Here is a 27,554-nt window from a genome sequence, read left to right as displayed (position 1 = left end):
TGGGAACATCCTTCTCATTGGTGGAGAAGAAGAAATCAAGGATAAAACCAGGGAAGCTGGCTTTATCAGTTACCTATTGCCATATCAACAACACCCCAAAATATAGTGGCTTAAACAGCCCACCCCCAACTTATCTGCTTACCACCATTTATCCGGTAACATGGGCTGGGCTCTGCTGAACAGTTCTTCTGTTGGTCTTGCCTAGGCTTACTCATGAGGCTGCAGTCATCTGGGTAGGACCTCCCATGTGGTGGATGTTGGCCAGGTTACCTCAGTTCTCTTCCATGGGGCTTCTCATCTTCCAGTAGGCCAGACTGGACTTCTTTACATGACGTTGGAAGTTTTCTAAGAGGGCAAAAGGAGAGCTGTGAGAGCTCTTGAGGCCCAGACTCTGGGGACTCACACAGTATCATTTCGCCACATTCTATTAGTCAAAATAAGCCATAAGTCCAGCCCAGATTCATGGGGTTGAGAAACAGACTTGACCTCTTGCTAGGAGGAGCATCAAAATGACTGCAAAGGGTCATGTGGGACAGTTGGAAGTGGAGTGGCCATCTTTGCAAACAAACTATCACAGTCATTGGAGAAATTGGTCCTGAATCAAGAATCACCAAGAATTTGACAGAACTGAGCGTGAAAATCATGATGATCTTTAAAGCATGAGGGAGTAGTGATAAAACCTGATGCCATCATCTTCCAAAGCTTCAAATGTGTTTATTGTTTCATCAGTGAATGCCAATGAGTTTCATTAACAAAAAGGAACTGTTCATTTTCCACAACTGCTTTGGCTCAGTCACTCACCAATTCAGACTCTATCTTAAGGAAGGAACCTAAAATATAGAAAAAGCTATATGCATGAAAATTTGTGACATTACTATTTATCTGGGAGCTGTAGCCCCAGTGCCTAGGATGATGTCTGGCACATAGGAGTAGTACATGGGTGCTCAGTAAATACTTGTTGAATGAATTCATAATGGCAAATAGTAAATACAAGCTAAGTATCCAATAAAGGACTAGGTTAAATAAATCATGGTGTATCCATTTAGGGAATATCATGGAGCCATAAAAGATTATGCTTTTTGAGGACTATCAACATACGATGTGGAGTGGAAAAAAAAAGGGAGGATATCACATTACAGTTGCTGTGTATAAACATCTGGATAGGAAAAGGAGTCAGAACAACAACAGTGGTTTTACCAAGCTAATAGGATCATGGGTGATTTTTAAATTTTTACTTTATACTCAAAGTTCTTTAATGTTACTGAATTTCTTTAATAATAATAAAAACTGAGTATGTTCATCATGAAAAAAAGGAAATGCTGGAAAGCATCAATAAGAAAAAAAACCTATAATTCCATTATTTAGAGAAAAAAACACTACCAACTTTTCAGATATGTTCTGCTTTGTTTCTTGCTTCTTCCCCTCCACCTAATATATTCTTAATTTTTTGATATCTTTTGATTTCCAAAAGGTGACTTTTAGTAGTCACATAGTGTTGATATATCACAATCTCTTTGGCCTACAGTAATTTTGGACATTATAGACAGTGAAGTTTTTCAGTGAAAAAAATTAAACAAAGTAAATGGTTAGAGCTGTGGCATTACTCATCTCAAATTCAGAAAGCTCTTCAGGAAAGAGGTGATCGGAGTTTCAGGGAAGGGAGATGAGGTGTGGCTGTTAACGCTCAATAGAGTCTGTAAGAAAAATTAGTCCAGAGGCTCTGATCTGTGGGGGCGTCTGTAGGAAGCTGGCACGGGCTAGGGACTCCTTCCCGTACTTTGAACTTAAAGATAGTGAAATCTTGATTTGGAGGACTAGAGATGGGCAGTGGTGGTCCTGACCTCTGCCTCTTGATCTGCACAAACAAGAAACTTCCCTGCCCTTGCCTGGCACAGATGTCTCTGAGCCATTAGCCTGGAAAGGTAGGGGTCCCCCACTCCCTGTAGATAACTCTTAGTCTGAGCTCTGGGTTTAGGTGGTCCACGATTAGCCTGAGGTCATGAACGGATGTGATCAAGGTACAGAGGTTGGAATTTGGGCGGCACATTTACAGAGTCGGGGCGTTCCCAGTGCAGGCAGTCTTCCCAGTAGTGGTCGCGGAAAGGAATGGGGTGGGAAAGACAGACTCCCAACACGGAGGGAAGAGTGGAGAGGGTGGGTGAGTGCCAGGCTAATGCTTAGGCGGGGATGCATCCTAGATGGCTATGGATGAGGAAAAAAGCGGACGGCGCGGAGGAGGAGAGGAGCAGACAGATGAAGCAGGTGATGTAGGATTTACAAACGGAGGAGGCGTGGGCTGTTGACAGGAGGAGGGCCGGGAGCGGCAGGTATGCCCTGAGCGTGCAAGGGTTGTATATGAGAGGCGTGATGGGAAGCGGATTGGTGAGAGGAGAGGTGGGGCGTGGGGAGAGCGGCGCGGGTCAAGAGAGCGGAGATGAGAGATGGAGAATAGCCGCTGCGCACATTTGGTCGACCTTCTACAGTCTGCTCCCACTTAGATTCCCATAATTTCCTACTGTTGGAGTGAGCAACGTTCGGAGAGGTCGGGTGTCAACAGAGGATGTGGGGGCGGGTGTGCGCGGTGCGTCGCCGGGGGTGGGCGCCTGGCGCAGGCGGTGGAGGGCGGGCCGGCGGCGGCCCGGGATGGGAGGGGGGAGGCGGGCTCCGCCGGCACACGCCACCCCTGGCAGGCTGCCTGAGCGCGTGTGAGGAGCCGCCGCCGCTGCCGCTCGGGGTCCCCTTGAGCCCCAGATTCCCCAGCGCTCGGCTCGTATGGCAGCCGCCTCGGCATCCGGACGCGCGGCCCGCTAAGGGGCGGCCCCGCGGCCCGGCCCAGCCCTTCGGCGGAGCCCGTCGGATCCGGCCCCGCTCTGCGCCCCAGGGAGCTCTGTCTCCGATCCCGAGGTGAGGACCGCGAGGGCAGAGGCGCGCTGGGCAGGGGGCGCTCAGAAGATCCCAGGCCCGGCGCCGTGGCTGAGCCGAGAGCGGCGGAGATAGGAAAGGGCCGTGAGAGCAAGTCCTACGAGGAGTCGGGGATGCGGGGCTGGGAAATCTTGCCGCCGGGAACCGGCCCCCGCGTCCCCTCCGTCCTCGAGGCCGCCTCTCGGCGCTGTCCCAGTCCCCGCAGACTCCGTCCCGACTGCGTTCCCAGCGCCGGCCCATCCTCGCCCAGACCTTTCTCCAGTCTGTCCATCCTTCACCTCCCTCCCGCAGAGCCTGCTCCCGGTCCCTGTCTCCAATTCCTTCGCCTGCTCAAACCTTCTTCGCCCCCGCCCTCTCGCTGCCCTCACTTCCTTCTTCTGTCTGGACGCCCCTTTACCCCCTCGGCTCCTGTCACTCGGAACTGGAATCCATGCCACTATCCCCGTGTCCGGCCGCCTCCCAGCCTGTGCCACCCAACAGGTGTCTGCACGCCCGTCCGTCCGTCCGTCCCTCCCTCCTGGGGCTGGCGCTGACCATGCCCAGCGGCTGCCGCTGCCTACATCTCGTGTGTCTGTTGTGCATCCTGGGGGCACCCGTTCAGCCTGCCCGAGGTGAGTGCTCCCCCAGGCTCGGGTCCCGGCCCTGTCCGACCGTCCCTCGCTTGCACGTTGACCTCTGCAGGCCAGAGACGGCACTGCAGCCGCTCCGACTCGCTGGATCGGCGACACCCAGGACATCCTTTTGAAATGCAATGAGTCTCAGTTCTACCCTGTCCCAGAGCTGAGCCCACCCTATTGCTGGGACCCTGCATCTTTTCCCGAGCCCTGCATCTCAGCCGAACCCTGACCCCGGGTTCACTCCTCCCACATCAATCTCTTGCAGCCGATGACTGCAGCTCCCACTGTGACCTGGCCCACGGCTGCTGTGCTCCTGACGGCTCCTGCAGGTACCTTCCTGAGCACGTGCTCCCAATCCCTCTGCATTTTCCGGGCCTCCACACCCCCAACCAGATCAGGCCCCAGAGCAATGTGACTAGGGGCTTAAGACTCTACTGCTCATTCCCTATAACGTCAGGCACAGGGCACAGGGCACAGGACAAATGGCCAGCACTGCACCCGTCCCCCACCTCCAGTTCCTCTTTGCCTTGCCTCTCCTTTGCCTCTTTTAGCTTATGGCTTCCCACGTTACTCTCCCAAGTCTGACCTAGGAATTCTGAAACATTCCTCTTCAAGACACCAACAGCAAGTCCTAAAGCTTGAGGAAGTTTAGAAATTGGAAGCCATGAGGAAAGGGAGAAATAAAGGAAAGCTACATTGAGACTTGGTTTAGCCTGGAAAAGAAAGGCTGTTGTGAGGGTTGCTGGGGAGAAACACTTGTGAAAGAGGGTCTGTCTTGATGAATTTGAGTAATTGACTCTCTGGGGTTGGGGGTGGGCAAACTCTGTAGCAGGAGGAACGTGTATCTGGACACAACGAAATGAGCTGACAGGGCAAGCTGCTGGAGAGTCTGGGGGTGCATGGGATGCTCTGAAATATATTGGTCTTTGCCCTGGAATCAGGGTGGGAAAATAGTTCTGATGACCTTTCAAGGTCACTGTTTTTAAAAGACCTTTCTAAGCATCTCAGACAGGCCAGGAATGGTGCTGGGGGCACTTACAGGAATCATCTTATTTAATTTCTTCCTCAACACCCCTCCAAGGTGTATCCCAGTTTACACATGAGAAAACTGAGTATCAGAAAGGTTAGACAAAGCGCAGAACCAGGACTTGATTGCTGGTGTCTGATGGTCTGATTCCATATATGTGTCCTGTGACCCTGCACAGCCCTCTATCTACCTGGGGTAGGCCTGCTTTCCCTTAGGGGCTGTCACGTTTGTCTCCTGTTACCCAGAGACTCTGATCTTGCCTCCTCCATTTCCTCACATCCCCCGACCCACAGCCCTGACCCTGTGCTTCTCCCTATCAGGTGTGACCCAGGCTGGGAGGGGCTGCACTGTGAGCGCTGTGTGAGAATGCCTGGCTGCCAGCATGGTACCTGCCACCAGCCCTGGCAGTGCATCTGTCACAGTGGCTGGGCGGGCAAGTTCTGTGACAAAGGTAGGGGAGTAGAGAGGATATCTGTGGGGCTGGGGACTCCATGTGTTTTGGGAGAACATCAGTCCTTATTTACTGAGCACCTCTTATGTCCAGCTCAAACCTTCAGATATATGGTATTTTATAACTACAGACTTTACACCTATCTGTTGTCTGAATTGGTCCTCAACACAATCCTGCATGGCAGGCAAGGCAGCTGCTGAAAATTGTACTCATGTTACAGATGAGGAAACTGAGCTCCACAGATGAGATACAACATGCCCAAAGTCACTTTGAGACAGACTGACAGTGCCAGGGCTGGGCACCTCCTGACTCCAAATTCAGTGATGATGTTTTCCCCCACTACATCCGTACCAGCCCAGGATGGGATTGTAGCACAAGCCACACTCACAGAGCTTTGGGTGGGGCCTGGGCAGGTCAGGGTGCTATCCCAGAGCCCTCCTGGTCTCCTCTCCAGATGAACACATCTGTACCACCCAGTCCCCCTGTCGGAACGGAGGCCAGTGTGTATATGACGGGGGTGGCGAGTACCACTGTGTGTGCCCATCAGGCTTCCATGGGCGTGACTGCGAGCGCAAGGCTGGACCCTGTGAGCAGGCAGGGTGAGTGCGGGTCCCAGGTTAGATGAGGATCTGGTGACACGAGAGAGGAGGGAGGACTGTTGAGAGGGTGGTGGTGAAGGGTTAGGGGTAAGGGTCTTGGAGGCACCTGAGAATAAAACCCCAGCCTGCCAAAGTATCCCTCGGGTTCTCAACTTTCTTGGTACCATTTGACCCATTTCTCCAACAAAAATCTATAGGGGCTGGAGGTGTAACGCATCAGTGTGTGACTACCCTGGTTGGGAAGGCTGAGGACCTGGGTCTCCCCTCATCCTCCCAGGATCTTGTTCCACACAGCAGCCTTTATGCCTCATGGTGAACGAAGAAATGTCCTGCAGGGCTGGACTTGTCCCTCAAACTTCCACCGCAGACCTGAGAGCCTGTGAGGATAATAATAGTACACTTGCCTTGAGCCTTGTCTCTTGGTCGGGCCCTCTGCTACATGCTTAACTTCGGATTATCTCGTTTAACCCTCACAATTTGGGAAGCTGGGTACTGCTCTTATCCCATTTTTAAAATGAGGCATTTGAGGCTCAGAGAGTGGCTCAAAGTGACACAGCTGGAGGTGATCAGGATGTCGACCTCGGCTACCCTGCAGGTGGAAGTCAGTAAAATGCCCTCTCCCACCCCACCCAGGTCCCCGTGCCGGAATGGTGGGCAGTGCCAGGATGACCAGGGCTTTGCCCTCAACTTCACATGCCGCTGCCTGGCGGGCTTCGTGGGTGCCCGCTGTGAGGTAAATGTGGATGACTGTCTGATGCGGCCTTGTGCTAATGGCGCCACCTGCCTGGATGGTATTAACCGCTTCTCCTGCCTCTGCCCTGAGGGCTTTGCTGGACGCTTCTGCACCGTCAACCTGGATGACTGTGCCAGCCGCCCATGCCAGAGAGGGGCCCGCTGTCGGGACCGCGTCCATGACTTTGATTGTCTCTGCCCCAGTGGCTATGGTGGCAAGACCTGTGAGCTGGTCTTATCCATCCCAGATCCTGCCACCACAGCAGACATCCTCCCAGGGCCCACCTCAGCTGTGGTGGTACCTGCCACCGGGCCTGTCCCCCACAGCGCGGGGGCCGGTCTGCTGCGCATCTCTGTGAAGGAGGTGGTGCGGAGGCAAGAGGCCGAACTGGGCGAGTCTAGCCTCGTCGCTGTGGTGGTGTTTGGGGCCGTCACTGCCATCCTGGTCCTGTCCACAGTGTTGCTGACCCTGAGGGCCTGGCACCGGGGTGTCTGTCCCCCTGGACCCTGTTGCTATCCTGCCCCGCACTATGCCCTGGCACGCCAGGACCAGGAGTGTCAGGTTAGCATGCTGCCAGCAGGACTCCCCCTGCCGCCGGACCTGCCCCCCGAGCCTGGGAAGACCACAGCACTGTGATGGAGGCGGGGGCTTTCTGGCCCCCTCCTTCATCTCCTCCAGTGCTCAGACTGGAGTGGTCCTTTCTCACCACCCCTCAGCTGGGGTTCACACACTGGGGCACCTCAGCCTCACACCAGAAATATTATTTTTTTAATACACAGAATGTAAGATGGGAATTTTATCAAATAAAACCATGGAAGTGCATGTGGGCTCCTTTGCCAGAAAAATCCACCTGAAGTCCCAGATGCAAGAGGGCCAGAGCAGAGACCTGCTTCTAAGGTCTGCCCCCCAAGAAGGAGTGGTTTCTAAGGAGGAACCCAGGGTACCCCTTTCTCCTCTGTGGAAGGGAAGGAGAGGTAGAGCCACAAAGGAGAGTGTAAACAAGCAGCCCCGCACAGCCCAGCAGTGGGAGCACAGAGGGGCCTGCAGGGCGAGGACGCGGGGCCTCAGGGAGAGGAGCGGGCTGCCTGCTGGCTGCTCTGCAGCAGCTGCTGAAACAGCGAGTGGGGCCGGCTGCTCAGGGCGGCCGGGGAGTCCAGCTCCACGACCCTCCCTGCTTGCAGCACCAGCACCCGGTCTGAGTTCAGGATCGTGTTGAGCCTGTGTGCGAGAGAGTGGTTAGTGTGGGAAGGAGGACAATGCCCTAAAGAAGAAAGCTGACCTGCTTTTCCTCCTCTCCTCCCCTGGACAGCACCGGGCTGCCCGCCTAGGCATCAGCCCCAGGCTCTGCACTGGTAGGGTTGGGGCTGCAGATTCCCTCAGACAGTGTGCTACAAAGGGCCTGGGTCAGTGTCTAGAGAATGAGGAGCTGAGCTTCATGGAGGCTTGGACTTTCTAGAGCCCTGACCCCTGGGGTCCCTGAAAGGAAGGGAGGCCCTGGGTCCCTGACACCACAGCCCCCCATCAGATTCTCACTCTGGACACTTGCACACCTGTGTGCAATGGTCAGCACTGTCTTGTTGGCAAAGCGCTGGCAGATGGTCTGCTGGAGCAGTTGGTCTGTCTTCTGGTCCACGCTTGCCGTGGCCTCATCGATACATAAGATCTGGAACATGTGGAGAAGGTTAAGGAGGAGAAGGAAGAAGAGAGTTAGCTTTGGCTGCTACCCAGGCACCAGCCCCTACCTGCCAGCCTGGCCCAGGCGAGCCCACAGCTTCCTACCTCCAGCTCTAAAAGGAAAACTAACTTGGTCCCTTGAGACCTCTCCCCAGCCCACTTCCTCGTGCCTCACCCCTGACATGTCCCCTGCCTCCTTCCTGGCCCTCTTGAATGTCCCTTCCTCTTATCTTACCTTGGCATCCGTGAGGAGAGCCCTGGCCAGACACAGCAGCTGCCTCTGCCCCAGAGATAAGCTCCGGCCCCCCTCGCCCAGCTCACGATCCAGACCACCTACAAAGCACAGCATCTTTACCCTTAGGTTCTGAGCCACCCTCCCACCCACTCCCTGCTCACTCCCTTTGCCACCATGCAGGCTAGGACCTAGCACTCACCCAAAGATATGATCACCTCACTCAGGTGGCACTGCTCCAGGGCCTGCCACAGAGCCCTGTCCTCATACAGGCCCCGGGGGTCTAGGTTTTCCCGAACAGTCCCACTGAACAAAAAGGGCTCCTGGGGGATGATAGCCAGCTGGGATCTGGGGGATAAGGAGAGGGCAGGACATGGGGTCTAGCCTGGAGGTGTGGCCACTTCTGCTCCCAGGGCAGGTTTTAACTATAGGACCAGCACCTCAGGAAAGCTCAGGGATAAGACCTGAACACAAACCCCACTCTGCTCTCCAGTTGTCAGCCATGAACCTAGAATTGTGCCAGCACTATGAAACCAAAGGCCTAGACTCTGCACTTAAGGAGCTTACATTTCACTGAGGGACAAAAAATAGAACAAGCATGAGCTAAACTGTGTGGCACTAACTCCAGTGGGGCAGCAGTGGCTGGCAAGGAATGACCAGAGAGTCTGAATGGGTAGGGGATGCTTCAAGGTTGGAAGCGGGTCTAGAATCGGGTCCCAAGGAGCTATACGGTCAAGCTATAACATAAGGCCAGCACAGGTTGAGAGAAGGAAAGAAGGACAGGGCCAGGGCTGGGATCAGTAATGGACTTTAGGACAGAGCTTCCCTACCTTTTTCATGCCTTGGAACTCAGGGAAAATGATATTGGGGGAATGTGGTTGGTGGGGGGCGGGGGAGATATTTAGCTCCAGGTGAGGCCACCTGTGGCCAGGTGCAACTGGCCCAGGTCTCCAGCTGTCCCAAGCACCGCCTGCCGAGCTCCAGGGCGCAGCACCTGGGAGGCTCTGATTCAGGAGGTGATGACTGATGGTCGAGAGCGTATGCTGGGAAGTACAAGATGAAACTGGAAAGGTGGGCCTGGGTTGGACTGACAGTCTTAAGACCACAGCTATGAATTTGGACCTGAGCACTGGGAGCTCGCTTTCCTTGCTTGCTTGTCCCATTCTCCGTCCCGCCTTCTGATTGGCCCTGGCTACTCTGATGTTACATAAAGCCTTCCTCTGACTTTATATAAAGGTCCTTCCTCTAAGTGCCAGTAGTCTGGTCCCCTCTCCTCCCTCCCTCAGACCTGAGCTCAGCCAGCTCCAGCTGGCTGGTGTCCACGCCATCCAGCAGCACTGTCCCAGAACTGGGCTCCAGCAGCCGGAAGAGCACCAACAACAGGGAAGATTTGCCAGAGCCCGTGCGGCCCACGATGCCCAGCTTCTCTCCAGGCTGCACGCAGAAGGTCACCCCATCCAGGGCGTTGGGTAGCCCTGGCCGGTATACCAACACCACATCCTGGAACTCCACGCTTCCCCGGGTCAGCCAGCCGATGCCCAGCTGGTGGGATCCGTGGGTGGGAGAGGGAGGGAGATGGATGAGATGGGGAAGAATGAGGGGCTGGGGGCTTAGATGGTGGAAGGAGGGGAGGGTAACGAGTAATGGATGGTGTGAGAGGAGATGTAGAGGGAATGAGGACGGTGCAGGAGGGATGGAGCAGACGGACACAAAGATGAAGGACGCTGAGAGGAATGGGGAGGTCACAGGGGACAAGAGAGGAGCTGAGAAAGGTGGTGAGGGCCACAAGGAACTGGGGGAGAGGCTGGGCCATCAGGAGGGTCCTGCAAGGTCCCAGTACCCAGGCTGGGGTGGGGGCGCAGACTACCTGCGGCTGCCGGCCCTGGGGCTCCTGGGGCAAGTCACAGGAGTACTCCTCCAGCCGCTCGACGCTCACCAGCATGGCTTCTGTCTGCGTGAAGCTGCTCACCAGGCCTGAGAGGAGGCCCGTCAGGGACAGGGCGTAAGACAGCGACAGGCCTACAAGTCCTGGGAGAGGGAAACACCAGCACTAGGGGAGGCTTGGACGCTGGGATGCATGTGGGGAGGGCTGGGGCGCAACAGGAGAATCCTGAGCTGTGGATTGTGAGCATTTAAAGGAAGCCAGCATTGAAGCAGGAAGATGCAGAACCCAGACCAGCCCACAGGAGGCCAATGCAGGGGAGTGGGGTGACCTGGAGAGCCTACAAGGGAGGATAGGTGGGAGGCAGGTGGGCCGGGTGGGGCGCTGAGTGCAGGGGACAGGGTGAAGCAGGAAAGGGGAGATCAGATTTGTTCTAGCTCCAGATCCACCACCACCTTGGCGAGGGACTCCTTGAGACTCAGTTTCCTCAACCCTAAAATGGGGGTGATGAGAGTGACAACACATCCTCACCAGGAACCCTGGGTGTAGGGTGAAAATGTTGGAGGGACAGTGCAAGAAGTCACCAGCAGGGGCTGGGAGTGACCAGCTTCTGAGGTGATAGTGAAGGGTCCCGGGGTGACACCTGGGTTGGCAAGGCCCTGCTGGTGCTGCACCAGGGCGATGCCTGCGATGGCGCTGACCACTGCGGCCCCCATGAGCTGTAGCCGAATGTCCAGCCACTGCATTGTGGCACTGGCAGCAAACTGGCACCTCTGGTTTAGCTCCAGGAGTCTCTGGTTCTCCTCCTCAAACCTGGGGGAGGCCATGTCATGGTTGCACTGACCCGCCCAGACTCCTTCCCTGCAGAAGGCATACTCCTGGGAGCTGACATGCACACCCACAGGCCTTACCTCAAGAGGAGCCAACGTGCTCTTTCATAGTGGGTCTGCTCTGTCTCAGTGTCCCTTTTTTCTGTTTCTTTCCTCTCTTCCCTAGTGCCCTCACCCACACTCCCCTTCTCAGGAGACCTGGAACCCCCCTTCCTCTCAGTGGTCCCTCTCCTCCCCATCCCCCGCACCTCCACCCACAGGGCTCTGGTCGGAAGAGGCAGACCTCACATACCTGTAGGAGGCCCCGGCGGCCCGCAGCACAGGGAGGCCGGCCAAGGTGTCAGCCAGGTGGGTGTAGAGGGGAGACAGCGTGAGGCTGCCCAGGCGCCGCAGCTCCCGTGAGGAGGCCCTGTAGCGGCGCTGCATGCAATAGTAGATGATGCTCAAAGGCGGCAGCAGCAGCAGCAGCCAGGGCAGGCCAGAGCCCAGCACAGTCAGGAGGCCCAGCAGGCCTGCTGTGTTGGCCAAGAGGATGTTGAGGATGAAGGGCAGGCTATCATCCGCACAGGCCACGTCAGAGGAGAAGCGGTTGAGGACCCGGCCCGTGGGCGTGGAGTCGAAGAAAGTCACCGGCGCCTGGAAGAAGGGGTCAGGTGGTTGGGCAAGGGCAGGGCCTGGCAGAAAAGAGGTGGGGGCAGGCCTGGGGGCAAGGTGGGCTCAGGAGAAAGGCCCAAGGTTGAGAACAGGAAAGGCGTAAGGTTTCCCCAGAGTTTGCGGGCACAGAGGAGGGGCTGGTGGAGCTTGGAGGAAGAATACCCCAGGGTGGGAAAGACAGACTCTCCCATCCTTCCGGCCAGTGTGACCCTGAGAGGCCAGGCCGGCCATCCCTCTACCTCCATGCTAGATGTGCTACTCCCCTGGCAAGAGCAGGGAGCTAACCTCTTTCCAGAAGATGGGGCTTCAGGCCATGAGTGAGATTTAATTGGATGTCAGGAGGAACATCCTGATTGCCTGTGGCTGGATAGAGTGGCAAGGGCAGTGGTCTAAGTCAGCACTCATGGTTAAGTGCTCAGGCTCTGCGGTCGGACTGCTCCTTGGATTCTAGCCCTGCCACTCACCAGACGTGAGACCCCAGGCAAGGGGCTTAATCTCTGCAAGGCTCCTGTCCTTCATCTCAAAAAGGGGGACAGTAATGGAACTGCACCTCACGGGGCTGACAGCAGGACTGAAGCCAGAAGCCACATAGACACCAATCAGGAGCTTAGCACAGTCTGCCTACCACAGAGTCAGTGTGCGGTCACTGCGAGCTATTTAGACTACTTACTATTGGGAGGTACAGTCTCAAAGACAACCCTTTCCCTTTCCCTGCCTTCCCCATCCCCCAACTCTCTGCCTTTACTTGGAGCACAGTCCTATCTTAAGGCAAAGCACCAGGTTAAAGGACTTGCTGAAACACCTCCTACTGCCAGCTTATGAGAAATGAATTCCTTCACAGCCTGAAACGTGGGCAGACAGTGGGCAGCTGCCCCCTGAGAGGCAAGGGAAAGACCCACGTGGTGCTGAGTTCACAGCCTGGCACTCCACAGAACCAGCCCTGCCCAGGTCACTTACACTCTGAGTCTGCTTCTTCATCTGTAAAACAGGGATAACAGAACCCACCTCACAGGGTTGTTATGAGGCCTCAATAAGAAAATGGACAAGAAAGGGCTTTGTAGTAACAACATCGTTAATAACAACTGCTAACTGAGCTCATAGTTATGTGCCAGGCACTATCCTAAGCATGTTTCATGTACTGATTAATCCTCATAATGAACTAAGGGGTAAACAACCGACTACATAAACACATAGCAACAGGGATGGATTTTAGAAAGAGCTCTAAATAAAAACTAAGAAAAGGAATGTCATTTATAAAACTGCATGCACACAAAACATAGGCATTCTGCAAAGAGACAAACGAAAAGATACACATTAACACAACTAGAACGGTTGCTTATCAAGGAAAGGAGGGGAAATGAAAACAGGGTTTGCAGATTAAAAGGGATGGGTCAAAAAAATAAAACAAAAAAGGGACCTTGCATGAACTAAGGGGTGATTAACTCAGCCCTCTGTGCTTGAAGTCCAAACCGGAAGTGACGCAGGAAGAGTCTCTTCTCCCCCTTTATTTTATTTTTTATTTATTTTAAGACAAGTAGTTCTTTTTTTAAATGAAGTTTATTTTTTGCTGGGGAGAGGTAATTAGGCTTATTTAGTGTTTATATATTCTTAGAGGAGGTAGTGGGGACTGAACCCAGGACCTCATGCATGCTAAGCATGTGCTCTACCACTGAGCTGTACCCTCCCAGCCTTCTCTCCCTTTATAGATGAGAAAGCTGTGGGCTTAAGTAACTGGGTTTGAACCCAGGCAGCCACTTAGCTCTCAGCCTTTCCAGGTCTCAAGTCTGTGAGGGGGTTTTCTACTGAGGACCAGGAGATGGGATGGGCCCCCAATGGAGCCCAGGTACTGAGAGGGGGTCCCCCTTTCCACCCCCAGCCTCCAGTCCCCTCACCATAAGGACTCGATGCAGCAGGCGGCGATGCAGGGTGGCGGCCGCTTGGAGGGTGCCCGCCGCAAAGAGCACTGCCCGGAGAAGGGTGCAGAAGGAGTTGACACCCGCAATGGTTGCGTACACAGTGAGGTAGAAACGGATGTCTGAGGAGCCATTGAGGGCAGCTTTGGGCAGTGGGAACACTGAGGTGCTGGGTGGTGGGGAGGGGGCTGTGGGTAACCAAAAGTGGGGCCACTCAGGGGTCCCTTCCCCACCCCCACACCACCTCTCCCTATCTTCCAGAAGACCCAGGCCCGGGGAACACATCCCCCAACTCACTCCCCGCCTGGCAACCATTCAGAGCCCCAGGCCTGCTCCCAGCCCCAGCCACTCACTAGAGACTTCTGGGGGAGAAGAGGAGCAGCTGTGCAGAGAGCAGCCCTGAGGAGCCCAGGCTGGTGGGGGCCGGCGCCTCAGAGGAGCTATTCTTGGCTGCCTTCAGCTGAGCGATCCAGTGGGAGAGCCACCAGTCAGCAGCGTTCCTTGTGGCTGGGTAGGGACAGGAGGGAGAAAGCTGCCAGAGACTCACCTCTTTCGTTCTAGTCAGACACCCGCTTCCTGTCCTTGACCCTGGTTTCTACCCTCCTTCACTCCCGGCCCTCCCCACTTTGCCACAAACCACGTCCTCTCTAGTGTGTGCGTCTATCCTGGGCCCGCCACCCTTCAGCTCTGGGGAGAGCCTGATCTTGAATTTGCCAAACGGGAAGCAGACTTGGGTGCAGATCAGAAGATGGCCATGGGGCGCACCCGCCGCCCCTGGGACTCCCAGAATTGGGGGCTACCTCTTATCCTAGCTGTTGCCTACACCTGGTGAGTCTCTGGGCTTTGTAATGATTAGTACAAGGTGATGGATGTGATGGGGACCTAGGCGACAGGACTGAGGGTGGGGTGAGGGCCTCCAGGGTTTACTCCTACCTTGCATGAGGAGCAGAGAGAAGAGGATGGCGAGGGCCAGGCCCCGGCCCATGGCCCTCCAGTATGCTTGGTACACGTGGAAGGCCACAGCGCCCTCCTTCTTGCTTTCTTCCTGCAGCAGGCGGCCAGGTGTGCTCTCCTCCACCTCCAGGACCTCCTTTGTTTTCTCTGGATTCTGTACTGACTCAGCTGTGGCTGTGAGTATCAGGAGGGGTGTAGGGTGGGGACATGGATTAAGCTCACAGTATGACAGTTGAAAACCTCAGTGTTTCTGAGGGGCAGGCAAGCTTCATAGAAAACATTTATCTACAGGTGTGGTGGTGAAGAGCAGGCCCTCTCCTCTCACCCCTGGACCATACCTGGGTCAGACTCTTGTCTATCCTCAGCCCAGGCTTTGGGGACAGCTTGCACCAATGGCAGGATCTCAGAGGGAGGCCCTGGAAAGCAGCAGGGGGATTAGGAGGGGCTGTCTGGGTATATACCACACCTTTCAAAACCTGTGAGCTAATCCACTTCCCTTCCTCTTTGGACCTCCTCCCTGACCTTCCCTGGCAGGGCTCTGCCATGGACCCCCAGACTCTGAGCAGGACCATCAAGTCCATCCCTCTATGTCTGAAGTCCAATCAGCATAGAGAGATCAGCCCTAGGAGGAGAGTCATGGCCACCTGTGAGCACCCTGTCCAGTCACCTCTCACTACTGCAGGGCTTCCTCATGCCTCATAGGACTCCTAATAGTCTGATGGAGACTCATGTCCTCCTGTTTCTCTCCAGTGAACCTGCAGCTGGTCATGTCCCTCTGGATAATAATCCATCAGAGATTTTGTTTGTTTTTTAAATAAAATGACTGTTCTAAACCTGACTGCTTTCTCTTCTCCAGAGACATGATTGTTCTCAGAGATCCTGGGCCTCTAAGTTCCCAAAGCCCCCAGTCACAAAGCCTGTACGCTAAATCCACCAGCTCCTTTCCCTCCTGTTCTCTGTTCCTTGCACCAGTCCTGTGAAGGCAGGACAGGGTCTCCCATTAGACAGAAGGATGATGGGGCCCAGGCCACACACAGAGCGGGTAGCAGAGTCTGCACTTGACAATCCATCTGACCCTCTTCCCCTGTCATACTCAGGCAGATAGCTCCTGCCCAGGTGGCCCACAGTACCAGCTTGGACAAGGCGCCCGGCCTCCATCAGCAGCACCACATCAGCCCTCTCCAGGTACTCAGTGCGATGGGTGCACAGCAACCGCGTGGTGTGGCTCAGCACTCCCAGGATGCACCTATGCAGCAGGTGGTTGGCCACGTCTGCATCCACAGCAGCCAGAGGGTCATCAAGGAGATAGAGCTCCTTCTCCTAGGGAGAGGTCGGGGCACTGTGGGCACCAAGTCCTCTGGCCAGAACCCAGACCTCTCCTAGACTTGATCTTGATGCTGTCAGAAAAAATGGTTGAGAGGAACTCTGGGGGCTACCCCTACAGCAGTGAAGTAGGAGGTGAGACCAGAGAGTGGGCTTTCTTCAGTCAAGCAAGGCCAGTGCCTCAGGGCCACTGCTCAGCTTTGCTGGGTCTCAGTGCCTCAAGCCACATAACGCTTTTTCAAGGGCCTTTAATTCTGTCTCGAATCTGCAAAAGGGGGATGGGATGGCCAAAGGACCAACACCTAAGGAGCACGGAGCAGGGAGGGAAGCAAACATCCCCATCCCCCCTCTTAGCCAAGCTTCTGAAGCTCCAGGCTCCCCCACCTTCAGCTTACCTGGTAGACAGCACGAGCAAGGGCGATCCGGGCCCGCTGTCCCCCGCTGAGGGTCACGCCCTTCTCCCCCACCTCTGTCTGGTCCCCAGCAGGCAGGATCTGATAGGACAGGCCCCCCAGTATTGGTCAGTGAGCTCCCCAAAACCTCCTACCTCATTTCCCATCCCTCTGCAGGGAAGAGATGGGAGAGCAGGGAGCAGAGAGCCAGGGAGCCGGAGGAGAGTGACTTGAACTTGGGGTGAGTGAACCAGAGGGGACAAACTATAATTCCAACAACAATAAGCACTGGTTGAAAACTTCCCATGTGCTGAGCACTTTACAGGCATCATCTCATCCCATCCACGTGACAACCTTATGAAGTTGGTATTATTTCCTTTTCACAGATGAGACCAAAGCTCAGAGTAAGTACCTTGCCCACAGCTAGTAAAGAGCAGGGCACAAATGTAGATTCCTAACCACTCGTCACACTCACTACCCTGCCTTTTTAACAAGTAAGGGTTATGATGGGCAAATTCAAGGTGAAAGTTTTCATAGGTTTTTAGAGAAGGAAGGTACTCTGAGCTTCCCTATGGCCTCAGGAGTGGTCTTCCCAGCTAAGGAGTCCCCATACCAGAGGAAGCAGCTGTGGTCCACTAGATGGTGACTCCCCTAAGGGAAAGCTTTGTGATTCATCTCTTTTCTTAGTCCCTAGAACAGTTCCCTGTACTAGGAGACATTTGGGAAATGCCTGATACAGAAACAAATGATAAATGGACACAGGATGCCCCATGGTCAGTCAAAGGTCTTCCTTTCCAAGAAGTTCCACATTTACCTGGATAGGGTAGTGCTGATGACAGTCCCGCAGGGGACACTGGGGTTGGGTGGGAAAGTCACAGGAGAAATCTGGACTCTCATCCCTCTGAAATAAGCACTCTGGATGTGGGGGATCTAATGGGCTTGCCAGGCTTCTCTAGAATAACCTTGACTCTCCTGGTGGGAGGTGGGGAAGGCCTCTTGAATCAGAACCACTAGCCAGACCTACAGAGTTAAGCTTCATAGGAAACCCACACTAGTCCCAGAGGCCCAGGGTTCCTCCAGCTGCTGTGTGGAGCACCAAGACACCACCACCCCTACAGGTCCTGTGCAGAAGCTGGACACTCTGGGAGGACCAAAGCCTGGTGGCCAGTCCTGGGTAAATGATGCCTGAGTAAAAAGCAACCCCTTCCCAGAGGAGCAAGTCTGTGACCTGCGATGGCTGGGATGTGGAGAAGCGGGTGGCCAGGTACTCACACTGAGGTCATCATTGAGGGCACAGGCGTCCAGCACTTCCTTGTATAGCCGGGCGTCAAATGTCTTCCCAAAGAGAATGTTGTCTCGGATGGTGGCAAACTGGATCCAGGGTTCCTGGGTGGCCAGGCCAAAGCCTTTGGACAGTCCCCACACTGCCATCCGCCCACGTAGCCTGCAGAGAACCAGACCAGCAGTATGGGGGTGCTGGCTCGCTGCTAGTCCCCTCCCTGCCCAGCACCTGCCTCCCAGAAGCCCCTCCAGATAGCTGTCCTCTACATAGGGTCCCCCTTCATGTCACATGACAGCCATGGAGGTCAAGGGGTCCTAGAGAGGCTGCAAGCTCACTCCAGACTAGGAAGGGAAGAAACTGCTCTTTGGCTGCAGCCAAGCAGGTGTCATATGTCCACGTGCTCAAAAGAGAGTGTAGACACTACCATGCTCATTCACTCTCACCTTAAAATAAAAAGGCCCTCCTCCACACCTCTCTGGATCCCTTCCCCGCACAAGCACGTTTTCGGAAAGAGTGGCTGATGCTGGATGTATCCATTTATTTCTTCACTCACTAGTATAGCACTCCTAACACTCTGGTGTGATGATTATGATAACTCACTTTCCTGACTGCCTTCCCCATTCCAGAATGAAAACTCTCCCAAGGAAAGGGCCATGTCTTGCTCATCTTGGCATCTCTGGCCCCTTAAAAAAGTGTCTGCCATGTAGCAGGGGCCAGGTAAGTGTGGCGAAGGGCAGAGCTGAGGGCAGGGGGTGTTGGAAGTCACTGACCTGTGGAGCTCCCCAGCGATGGCAGCCAGCAGTGAGCTCTTTCCGCAGCCCACCTTCCCCACGATGCCCACCAGCATGCCCTGCAAGAAAGCCACACAAGTAAGCATCAGGTCTCCCTCTTGAGCTGCCAGTCATCCCACAGATGCTTGCCTCTAGGCCCCAGTTATCCTGGAGGGAAATAATTCTCCACCCCCACAGGCTGAGCTGTGCCTCATGGACTGATGCGGTGCTGGGCCCAGAGGAACAGGGTGTTTTATTCTCCACTCAGAGGAGCATCAGTTTCATTGTGTGAGGCCCTCTGGAGAGGAGCTGTGTGCCTGGGGGCACTGGAGGAAAACCGCCTGAGAACTTCAAACGAAAGCCCTGAGGCAGGAGTTCCAGAAAGGGGAGGAAGGAGGGAAGGACTCCAGGCTTCGGGGCTTGGATGCTGGGCTGGCTAAGTCTACCTGCAGCTAGACTTCCGATAGCTCTGGGCAAAACGCTATGTTTTACACAGATGCCCATTTCTGTGATTTGCAGTTTAAAATTTTCTGTGCTCCTTTCATTGCTTAGTTATAACATGCTTTCATGGAACTACCTCTCCGTACATGAAGGAAAAAAATTCCTTCTCTAGAAACAGGTGGGCTCCCAGCAGCTCTGACTGTGATGCCCCAATCCTGCCAGCCAGGGTCGACCTGTCTACAAGTGGGCACCAGACCAATCTGAGACCCTTCTCTGGGAAGCCTCCCTCTTTCTGGCTGCGGCCTGTAAGTGGAAGGGCTTCCTGCAAGCCCATCTTCTCCTCAGTGAAGAGCAGGTCTACAGAGACAGAAGAATGAGGCAGATACAGAGAGAGAAGCAGACGGAAGGAGCAGCTCGGCGAGTCGAGGCCTGGCTCCGGGCTGCTGCTGAGATCTGCCCACGTGCTTGCCTGTGGATTCTGCAATTCATCTCTATATCCTTCTTACAAATTCTTGTTGGCTTAAGCTAGCTCCAGTGGGTTTCTATGACTTATATCCAAAAAAGCCCCAACTGACACATTAGTAAAATTCCTTCGAAAAATTCCAGCCTTGTCTTGCCTGAACTAAGAGGAAAAACAAAACATTCAGTCCAAGCCAGAAACGTGAGCCAAATGTGGTAGAGGCAGTTCAGGCACAACTGGAGAATGCTGGGTTGAACGGTGGGGCAAAGGGTTGGACACAGGTCAGGAGAGAGTAAAAACTCAGGACTCAGTGAATAGGAGTCGCTGTCCTGCCAGGAATGTTCTTTCAAGTGCTTCTTTGACAATGTATGCCACAGTATGAGTCACAGGGTGCGATTCCTTTTCACCAGATGAAATAGAGATTATCTATCCCATTTGCAAAGTCCTTCTGAACAGGGGCTGCTGGGGCTCTCCCGCAGGTCCTCAGCCCATGGGAGGTGCTGGGTAAGCTCTGGGTCTGTTCTGAACTTGACAGTCCCTGAGGGACATGGAGAGACAAAGGCAACTGCTGGTCTGGACTGGGTGGATGTGAGCAGTCTAGAGACCAGGGAGAGATGTGACTGCTCTGAAGTAGCTGTGTTTAGGAAAAATAACATTCAGAAATGAGGTGTCATCTACTCTCCGATTAGAACCTGCTCACCCAAACCTCTCCAGTCCTTCCCTCAGTAATAGAGCCATAGGGCCATCTAGCTATGATGGGCTCCATTCTTGTTTATCGGTCACTGAGTTTTCAAGTCCCTCATTAGTCTGGGAACTCTCCTAGGGCATTGGACCAACGAACCTTCTTCACTTCGAGGTGACTGATGAAGGTCTCCTGGCTGGTTCCAGCTGGGTCCCAAGAGAACAGGGCTTCATGCAGCTCCAAGGCTGTGGACGGCTCTATGGGGGGATCTGAACAGAAAAGAAGCCACTCAACTTGGGCTTCTAATCCACAACCTACCTGCTTGGTGTGGGTAAACCAGGGGCAAGTCCTTGGCTTGCCTGTCCCATATCTACCTGCCCAGGGCTAATTCAGTCGCAGTCTTTGTCTGCAGATTCTCCCCCAGGATGTGGCCACCTGCTCTCTCTAGATTCTGCTGCCTCTTGCTCCTCCTGTACAGCAACCAAGGGGCTCCCTCCTCTCCTGTGCTAGGTTCTGCCCTCCAGCTTGCCTTACCTGGGCTGTAGTAGGCCTGGGGGTTGTGGTCGGGAAGGTCGAGGAAACGCTGGATCCGGTCCAGGGACACTTTGGCTTCCAGGAGGCCGTTGATTACCCAAGGGAAGTTGTTGAGGGGCAGAATGAGCATGCGCACCAGTGCCAGGGCCGTGAACACCTAAGTTGGGTGGAAGTTTGGGGGAAGGGTTGAAGCATCACCCAACGCTTATCTAGAGGCCTGCGCTATGTGTGGCCCTGTGGACAGGTCTGTGGAGGGGAGAACACAGCAGCAGAACTGAGGGGTTGGCTAGACAATCCTTGGCTTAAAGGTGGCAGAAGTGGCCACTCCAAGAATCCTAGACATTCTAGATGTTCCTCCAGGGATCCAGGTTGTTCCTTGATAAGCACACAGGCCTAGCTCACTCCGAGGCCTTCTCAGAATTTCTAAGTAGCAACGTCACCCGGCTACACTGCATCTGCCTAGCACTGGATTGTGAATTTTTTCCTCCAGGCCATCAGACTGGGGATAAAGGGACCTAACACAGAGCCTGGGCCTCACCAGAAGTAGGAGAGGAAAAAAGGAATTCCTTTGCAGAGGGAAGGGTTAGATATCCGAGGTCCCAGACAAAAGGTCCCTTCAGAGGATTTCTCCTGGGTTGGGAAAGGATAAGGCAGCTAGCCCACCTCCCCACTCCACTGTGGTCTCCATGCTGCTGCCTCCCTCCTACGCCTCCCTACCGCCGTCCCCTCCTATCCTGGGCCTCACCTTGGTGGCCGTGAGCTGGTGCCCCATGAGGACATAGGTGATGAAGATGATGATGGCGATGACGACCGGCAGGGCAGCCCACAGGTACACACAGGCCGCGTCCAGGTACTTGATGACCCTGAGTCGCCCCAGCTCTCGAGTTCGGCAGGCCTCTACGCGGGCCCCCAGCGCCTGCTCCCATCCGAAGAACTTGATGACACGGATGCCACTCAGCAGCTCTGTCACGAGCTAGGGAGAGGGACAAGAGAGCAGTGCGAGGTGGAGTCACTGCTCATGTGTGCTCTCCTCTGCCCAGTCTTCCCCAGCATCCTGGCAGAGGATGTCAAGTCCTCTGAGCCCTCATATGCTCTAGCTAGAGACAGGCTGGAGCTGGAATACCCTCACCTTCCTAGAGGTAAAGTGGTGGAAAGTACAGGGGGTCACCACACTGGAGTAGAAGCACTCCTTCCATTAGACAAGGGGCTAAGGACTATTCCCAAAGCCAGAAGACCTGGGCTTCAGGGACTGGTCGCCAGTCTGGCCCATGGCTTGGGTGGTATGGGAACTATTCCTGTAGGAGTATACAGGTGTAGGAGGCCCAACCACAGCCCAGGGTCAGGCAGGCCGACAGACCCAGGCAAGTTAGGCAAGGACCACAGGAACTCCTGGGATCCTAACAGTCAAATATCCCCAGCCTGCAGGCCAGGGAGGCACTAGGAGCCTTCCCAGGTGGTCCTGGAGACTAGTCTATAGGTGTCATGGGTAGGGAAAAAGGCTTCACACCATAACCAGCTATCAGAGATATGCCCTTCCCTGTTAGCACTCAGAGATATTCTAGTGAGAGGCTGACAACTATGAGATATGGACCCCCAGGCCCACAATCCCCTCTGTAAACGTACCACAATCATTGCAAAACCCAGAACTGACTCAGACCACCAACACCTAAAGGCAGCCCAGGCAGGAGAGTGACTTGCTCCTTTCCCCACAGCCCACCCTGAAGAGGTAGCTCCCAGGCCTCTCCAAACATGGCTGTGGGGTAGCCTGTGCCCTAGATGAGGAGGTGGGAGACTTGGGTCCTGGCTCCAACACTAAACACTCATTCGGCCCCAGACAGGTTATTTCCTGCCTCCTAAGGTTACTGCTTAAGGCTGCCTGAGTTAATACTACTAATTATTATTACTATTATTAGTAATTATTATTATACTAGTAATAATATTACTAACAGGCCACATTTATTTAGTGCTTACTTTGTGATTGCACTGTACCACGTGTTATCTCATACAATCCTGCAACAATGCTATGAGGCAAGCTATTATTATCCTCATTTTACAGATGAGTAAATGGAGCCCTAAAGAGGTTAAGTGACTTGTCTGAGGTGATTAAACTAACAAGTGGTAGAGTTGGGATGTGAACCTCTGTCTGTCTTTCTCCAATCTCAGCTCTTAACTTCTATCATGTTCACTTCCTCACGTATGGTGCATGGGACGACCTGGGTACTAGGATGCTGGGTGGGGGTCTCTGGATGGCTGAGGGACCCCGAGCAGCCCCTCACCTTAACCCGTGCATCCTTGTGCTGGAGCATCTCCTGGTTGCTGGCCATGATGCGGGTGGCAATCACTTTGTTGACAGGTACCAGCAGCAGTGCCAGGATCAGCCCCCCCACGAAGGCCACACCCACCTGCTGGTACAGCAGGTAGAGGGTGACAGCCAGCTGCAGGGGCAGGCCCCAGGCCTCGTGGAAGCTCCCGGCGAAGTTGAGCAGCCGCTCAGAGTCAGTGCCCAGGAGGTTCAGGACCTCCCCGGCAGGAGGGCGTCTGGGCCCCAGCTGTAGAGCCTTTCGGTACAGGATGTTCAGTACAGCCCCCCGTGCCTGCAGTGTGACCTTCCGTACCTCATACCCATACTGATTCTGCAGCACAGCACCCAGAACACCCCCACCGGCTAGCCCCAGGGCATAGAGCAGGCCATTGCTTAGTGGCTCCCGGCCCTCTTCCAAGAAGCCCACCAGGAGGGACAGCAACAAGGGCCCCGAGAATCCCAGCATGGTCCCCACCAGCTTCAGCAGTCCAAGTGCCAGGTAGCACTGCCCAAAGGCCCCATACAGGGCCTTCCACAGCCGGGCCCCCTCCTGCCAGTGTGCCTGGAAGACATGGGCAAGGTAGGTGGGGTGCAGCCTGCGGGGGAGGTGGCAAATGTCCTGGGGCTGCTGGAGCTCCCCACGGGCTCCGCGGGCCAGCAATGGTGCCAGCCAGGCATAGGAAAATCGTGACAGCCAACTCTCACCATCTTCAGCTACCTCAGGTTCCTGGCCCTCGGACAGGAGGGGCTCATGAGCCCAGGGTTCCCGTGGCCTCCTGGGGACTGCCCAACCAAGTCCATAGGCCAAGAGTGCAGCCAGCTGAAGGATGAGGAGGCATAGGCGGGAGAGGGGCCCTGGGAGAAGTGGGGGCAGAAGTGAGCCTCGCTGGCAGTGCCATAGCAGGGTCAGCACTAGGGCTGGGGCTGGCAGGAAGGCAGCCAGAGCCAAGGCCAAGGGCCCCCGGGAGCAACCATGAGGGGAATGAGCCAACACCCACAGAGCCAGGCTGTGGCTGATCCAGGCCACAGCTGCCACAGTCCCTCCCAGCACCTCTAGCCCTATGGGCCCTGGTTCTGCCCCTGGTGGCAAAGCCACTGGAAGGAGGTCTAGTAGTGGAAAGATAAAGAGTAGGAAGGAGGCTGTGAGTCGGAGGCGCCAGCCGGGACTGCAGTGTGGGATGTAATCTGGATTCCTGCGGACAAGGGGAAAAGAGAAAAGGAGGCACATCAGGGCTGACTCAGGGCCCAGACAGATCTCCAGTAACTCACTTAACTAGACGGAATCCCTTTCCTGCCTTGTACATTATTTCCATCCCATTTTGCCCTGGAACCCAGGGCCTCTTCTCCCAGGAAATCTTCCTGGATTAACCTAATCCATTTTCTAATCTACCTAAACCACTTCTGATCATTGTTTGCCACAGAAATTAAAAATTTCAAGATAAGGTTGTACTAAACATGAAGACTAATTGCAAAAAAAAAAAAAATCCTTAATTTTTCTACAGATAATCACTAAGGGATGAGTATTCACTATTACAAAAGTATCTACCTAAATTAACCCTTAAATTCACCTGAAGCACTATTAGATGAATAAAAATTTGACTTACATACAGCTTCTATACTCTAATACTATAGCCTAAATTTTCTGAAGCCTCAGAATTTTCTACTCTCTGGCTTTCTAATGGTTGTAGAAGATGCTATGGATCATTTTTGTGACTCCATTAGCTGAAGAAAAACCTCTTTTTAGTTTTGTCTGTATCTTCATGGCTTGCAAAAAACATTTTTAGTAAACAAAAGGGTGACCTGCCTGTATTAAACATCAAGTACAGGAAAACATGCCTGCACCATTACATATTAAAACACCTTGAAGTGTCATATAAACAGAAATTCATATAAAAATATATAAATCTGTACTCCCCCTGTTGTTGGCAAGGCTGGGTTACTGAAAAATTTAATTGCAGATTAAAATGTTTTGGGTTTCCTTAAAATAGTCCAGTGATCACAGTTATATGGAGGGGTTTATATTTGGATTAAAGTCAACCTTTAATACCTCTATTTCCTAAGATGTGGGGAAACATCGATCCCTTGGAGGCTGGTACACTGGCCCCAAGTTGACCATCAACTAGTCTTATGAGCTTAAGCAAGCCTCTTTCCCTCTCTGCATGTCATTTTCCTCAGCACAGTGACCAGTGAGAAGTCTGGACCCAAAACCCTCTGAAGTCCTTTCCTGTCTGAGATCCTGGATTTCTCTGATCCTTTTCAACAATGCATAAAATTCTGTTAAGTGAAGTGAGATAACCACACTTTCTATTAATTACACGATGGTCTTTCTTGCCTTCTCCTTTCACTGTGAGTTCCTAAAGGACTATGCCAATTTTTAAAAGGTATTCCTCTGGGCATAGATACTTGGTCTGAGTGAGTCAGTCTCACTCTATGCTAACTGACTAACCGACCCTCTCCAGACTTTTGTCTCTTTCTGAATAAGAGACAAATCAGGATTCCTCCCAGACCAAGCAGATCTGAAGCTTCTCTTACCCAAGGAAAGGATCTGTCATCCCTCTGTCATCTTAGAATGGGATACTTTCTGCCCATTACACTAGGGACTCCCAAAGACAGACTAGACTTTCCTCCTGCCTTGTCAGCAGCCAGAGTGAGACTAACTTTAGACATATCTAGCCATACAGAAACTAAATGCAAAATCAAGGTGAGTTTAGCACCTGTACCTTACAGCCCCAAATTCAAGAAAAATTAAGATTCTGATTTTGCTCTTCTCTTCTACCAGCTGTTTCCTGAGTACATATGCTTTTCTTAGCCTAGAAACACAGAGGTGTCATAGATGTAAGTGGTGAGAAACGGGTCCAACAACTTCAGCACGTTAACCTTTTCACCCAATTTTGCCTCCAATTCATGACAACTGTGTTTGGGCATCTGAAAATCTACAAAAGGGATGCTTTCTACCGCTCATTGGGTCTTTAAGAACGTGCCAGGCGCGGCGCCAAAATGTACTGTCTAAATTTCCCAACAACGCTGAGGCTCAGGGAAGATACGTAATTTGCCCCCAAACAGCCACACTGCTGCAAAGTGGTAATGCTCAGATTTTATTCTACTTTTGCCCTACTCCAGAGACCTCAGTATTCTGGTTACACTGCCACGGAGGTGTGGGGTTTCCAGTGAGGTCTGCAAGCTCACAAGGACAGATGTCTTGCACCCGTCTCTACCCACCTCGGGCTGCCCCAGTAGCAGGCACTGAGTACGGCGAGGAGCGCGTGGGGCAGGGCGCTGAGCACCAGCTGGGTGAAGCAGTGGCCGGTGGTGTCCCCCTCCCACACTGGGAGCGGCTGCAACTCGCTGGTGCCGCACAGCTGGGCCAGGAACCCCTCCATGGAGGCCTCACCTGCGGGGGAAAGCCGAGGGTGGAGGAGGGAGGGAAGGTTCCTCCCACAGAGACGGGAATCCGTGTTCCCAAATGCAAGGTGTCGGCAGGGAGCGACACCCGGGTGGGCAGGACGCTGACCAGGAAGCGGGGGTGGGCCCAGGGTGACCGCGCATCCCCTGCCAGATCTCCCCGCCTCCAACCCCGCCCACAACCCAGGACCTCCCCTCGCTTCCGCCCCGAAGCCAGACCCCACCCGTTCTCGCGTTACCTCAGCTGTAGAAAGGGAGTTGGTTTGGCTCCCAGGGGTTGGTTGGCAGCTGTCTGGACGGGTCACCTGCCCGGGATCGGCTTTTCCCACTGACTCCCCTGCGTACCTGCCTACAGAGATCCGGAACCTCTAACCTGAAGAAGCTGCTTCCCACCGGATCCCAATATTCCCAGCACTGGTGGACTCTCAAGAGCGTGCTGCCGGCTTGGGACCCTGGCCACGCTCGCTTGGCACCCTCTAGAGGCGGGATGACCTCTCAGGTGTCGCTAGTCCCGCCCCTTCACAGGGCTTCTGTGCGCATGCGCACCGCTGTGTCTCGGCGAGCCTTGGGAAACCGACGCACCGCTGCCCGTCACCCTTGTACTTCTGCACATGCATGGGGACTAATCTCAGCTCTAGTGCAGCGACAGTCATACCCTCTCATGCGGAGTACTCGCTCCCAAAGTAGCAGTAGGTACGTGCATTGCACTCTAATTCTCAAAGATTACAGCGATGGGAAGCCAAACGTGCATGCTACACGGACGAGTAATATCGCTTAGGAACGCTTAAACCATTCCTTTCCTTACTCCAAAGCTGTTTGGCCTTGGTGAAGTTACCTAACCTCTATGAACCTCAGTTTCTTTATCATTACAAAGGGGGTTAGAGGGGTGGCGGTATAGCTTAGTGGTAGAGTACATGCTTAACAGGCATGTGGTCCTGTGTTAAATGCCCAGTACCTCTATTAACAACAACAAAACAAATACACATAGTGGGCAATAACACCAATACCAAAGTACTGTTGAGAGAGTTCAGTAATTAATTTAAAGTGTTAAGGGCAAACGCCTTGCTCAGAAGCAGTCCCGCAATAAATAAATGTTTTAGGGAAGCAGTGGAAGAATATAAGCTTTGTAGTTAAATGGACGTGGGTTTGAATCCTGACCTTTCTTCCACAACTTTTATCAGTATGCACTTGGACAAGTTACTTATGCATCTTAGTTTTTATTACTTGTTTAAAGGGTATGGTATTGGTATCTACCCCACACAAGTATATATAGCACCCCCCAAAAAGTAGCTCAACAAAGTAGCTATCATTATCCATTTAATCTCAATAAGAAGCTTAATATCTCTAATATCAGAAATTAATGGTACTATTTTTACAAATTAAGAAATGTAGTGTTGCATTTCACAACCCTTAATCGTTAATTAATAATCATTTAGGCATTGATCATCAATGGCTGCTAACTCACAAAAGAGAGACAA

General features: G+C 53.7%; 2 protein-coding genes and 1 long non-coding RNA gene across 9 annotated transcripts; 1 reads left to right on the top strand and 2 right to left on the bottom strand.

Moving 5' to 3' along the window:
* Window positions 1–148: 148 nt before the first annotated feature.
* LOC141574239 (uncharacterized) lies at window positions 149–5,978 on the bottom strand. Its single transcript, XR_012501150.1, has 3 exons — window positions 5,848–5,978; window positions 5,406–5,646; window positions 149–345 (listed from the first exon to the last, which is right to left on the bottom strand). It is a non-coding gene; the product is annotated as an uncharacterized LOC141574239 (long non-coding RNA).
* DLK2 (delta like non-canonical Notch ligand 2) lies at window positions 2,294–7,171 on the top strand. Of its 4 annotated transcripts, none has more exons than XM_010973784.3 (6): window positions 2,294–2,542; window positions 3,403–3,533; window positions 3,805–3,868; window positions 4,887–5,017; window positions 5,472–5,616; window positions 6,250–7,171. In XM_010973784.3, the coding sequence occupies exons 2-6, from the start codon at window positions 3,458–3,460 to the stop codon at window positions 6,983–6,985; spliced, it is 1,152 nt and encodes a 383-aa protein (XP_010972086.1). In that variant the 5' UTR covers window positions 2,294–2,542; window positions 3,403–3,457; the 3' UTR covers window positions 6,986–7,171. The 4 variants fall into 4 exon arrangements, with proteins under 4 accessions (XP_010972086.1, XP_074204878.1, XP_074204877.1 ...); XM_074348777.1 differs by lacking the exon at window positions 2,294–2,542 and adding an exon at window positions 2,570–2,904; XM_074348776.1 differs by lacking the exon at window positions 2,294–2,542 and adding an exon at window positions 2,570–2,904 and having other exon boundaries at window positions 3,214–3,533.
* On the bottom strand, window positions 7,101–26,492 carry ABCC10 (ATP binding cassette subfamily C member 10). 4 transcript variants are annotated; one of them, XM_074348773.1, is made up of 22 exons: window positions 26,316–26,487; window positions 25,894–26,065; window positions 22,649–23,867; window positions 21,118–21,345; window positions 20,373–20,529; window positions 19,998–20,107; window positions 18,256–18,335; window positions 17,476–17,647; window positions 16,207–16,305; window positions 15,619–15,808; window positions 14,827–14,904; window positions 14,468–14,662; window positions 13,888–14,041; window positions 13,514–13,703; window positions 11,260–11,603; window positions 10,781–10,950; window positions 10,123–10,283; window positions 9,544–9,797; window positions 8,458–8,603; window positions 8,259–8,356; window positions 7,900–8,012; window positions 7,101–7,567 (listed from the first exon to the last, which is right to left on the bottom strand). In XM_074348773.1, exons 2-22 carry the CDS (start codon window positions 26,052–26,054, stop codon window positions 7,414–7,416), a joined length of 4,473 nt encoding a protein of 1,490 aa, XP_074204874.1. In that variant the 5' UTR covers window positions 26,055–26,065; window positions 26,316–26,487; the 3' UTR covers window positions 7,101–7,413. The 4 variants fall into 4 exon arrangements, 3 of the variants coding, with proteins under 3 accessions (XP_074204874.1, XP_074204876.1, XP_074204875.1); XM_074348775.1 differs by lacking the exons at window positions 25,894–26,065; window positions 26,316–26,487 and having other exon boundaries at window positions 19,998–20,152; window positions 22,649–23,917; XR_012501149.1 differs by lacking the exons at window positions 7,101–7,567; window positions 8,458–8,603 and having other exon boundaries at window positions 26,316–26,492.
* Window positions 26,493–27,554: the final 1,062 nt, after the last annotated feature.

This window comes from Camelus bactrianus, chromosome 20 (assembly GCF_048773025.1).
Source record: "Camelus bactrianus isolate YW-2024 breed Bactrian camel chromosome 20, ASM4877302v1, whole genome shotgun sequence".
Taxonomy (NCBI): domain Eukaryota; kingdom Metazoa; phylum Chordata; class Mammalia; order Artiodactyla; family Camelidae; genus Camelus; species Camelus bactrianus.
The sequence above is the reverse complement of the archived record's forward strand: the minus strand, read 5'-3'. Positions and strand labels throughout refer to the sequence as shown.

Excerpts from the sequence above, each read along its gene's own strand:
- ABCC10 (XM_074348773.1), bottom strand. The coding sequence starts at position 26,054 with ATGGAGGGGTTCCTGGCCCAGCTGTGCGGCACCAGCGAGTTGCAGCCG. Across the intron at positions 11,604-13,513 it reads TGCTGCATCGAGTCCTTATG|GCGCCGGTGACTTTCTTCGA; the intron begins GTGAGGGGACTG and ends CCCTTCTTCCAG. Across the intron at positions 10,284-10,780 it reads GCAGGGCCTTGCCAACCCAG|GACTTGTAGGCCTGTCGCTG; the intron begins GTGTCACCCCGG and ends TCCCTCTCCCAG.
- DLK2 (XM_074348776.1), top strand. The coding sequence starts at position 3,353 with ATGCCACTATCCCCGTGTCCGGCCGCCTCCCAGCCTGTGCCACCCAAC. Across the intron at positions 5,018-5,471 it reads GGGCAAGTTCTGTGACAAAG|ATGAACACATCTGTACCACC; the intron begins GTAGGGGAGTAG and ends TCTCCTCTCCAG. Across the intron at positions 5,617-6,249 it reads GGACCCTGTGAGCAGGCAGG|GTCCCCGTGCCGGAATGGTG; the intron begins GTGAGTGCGGGT and ends CACCCCACCCAG.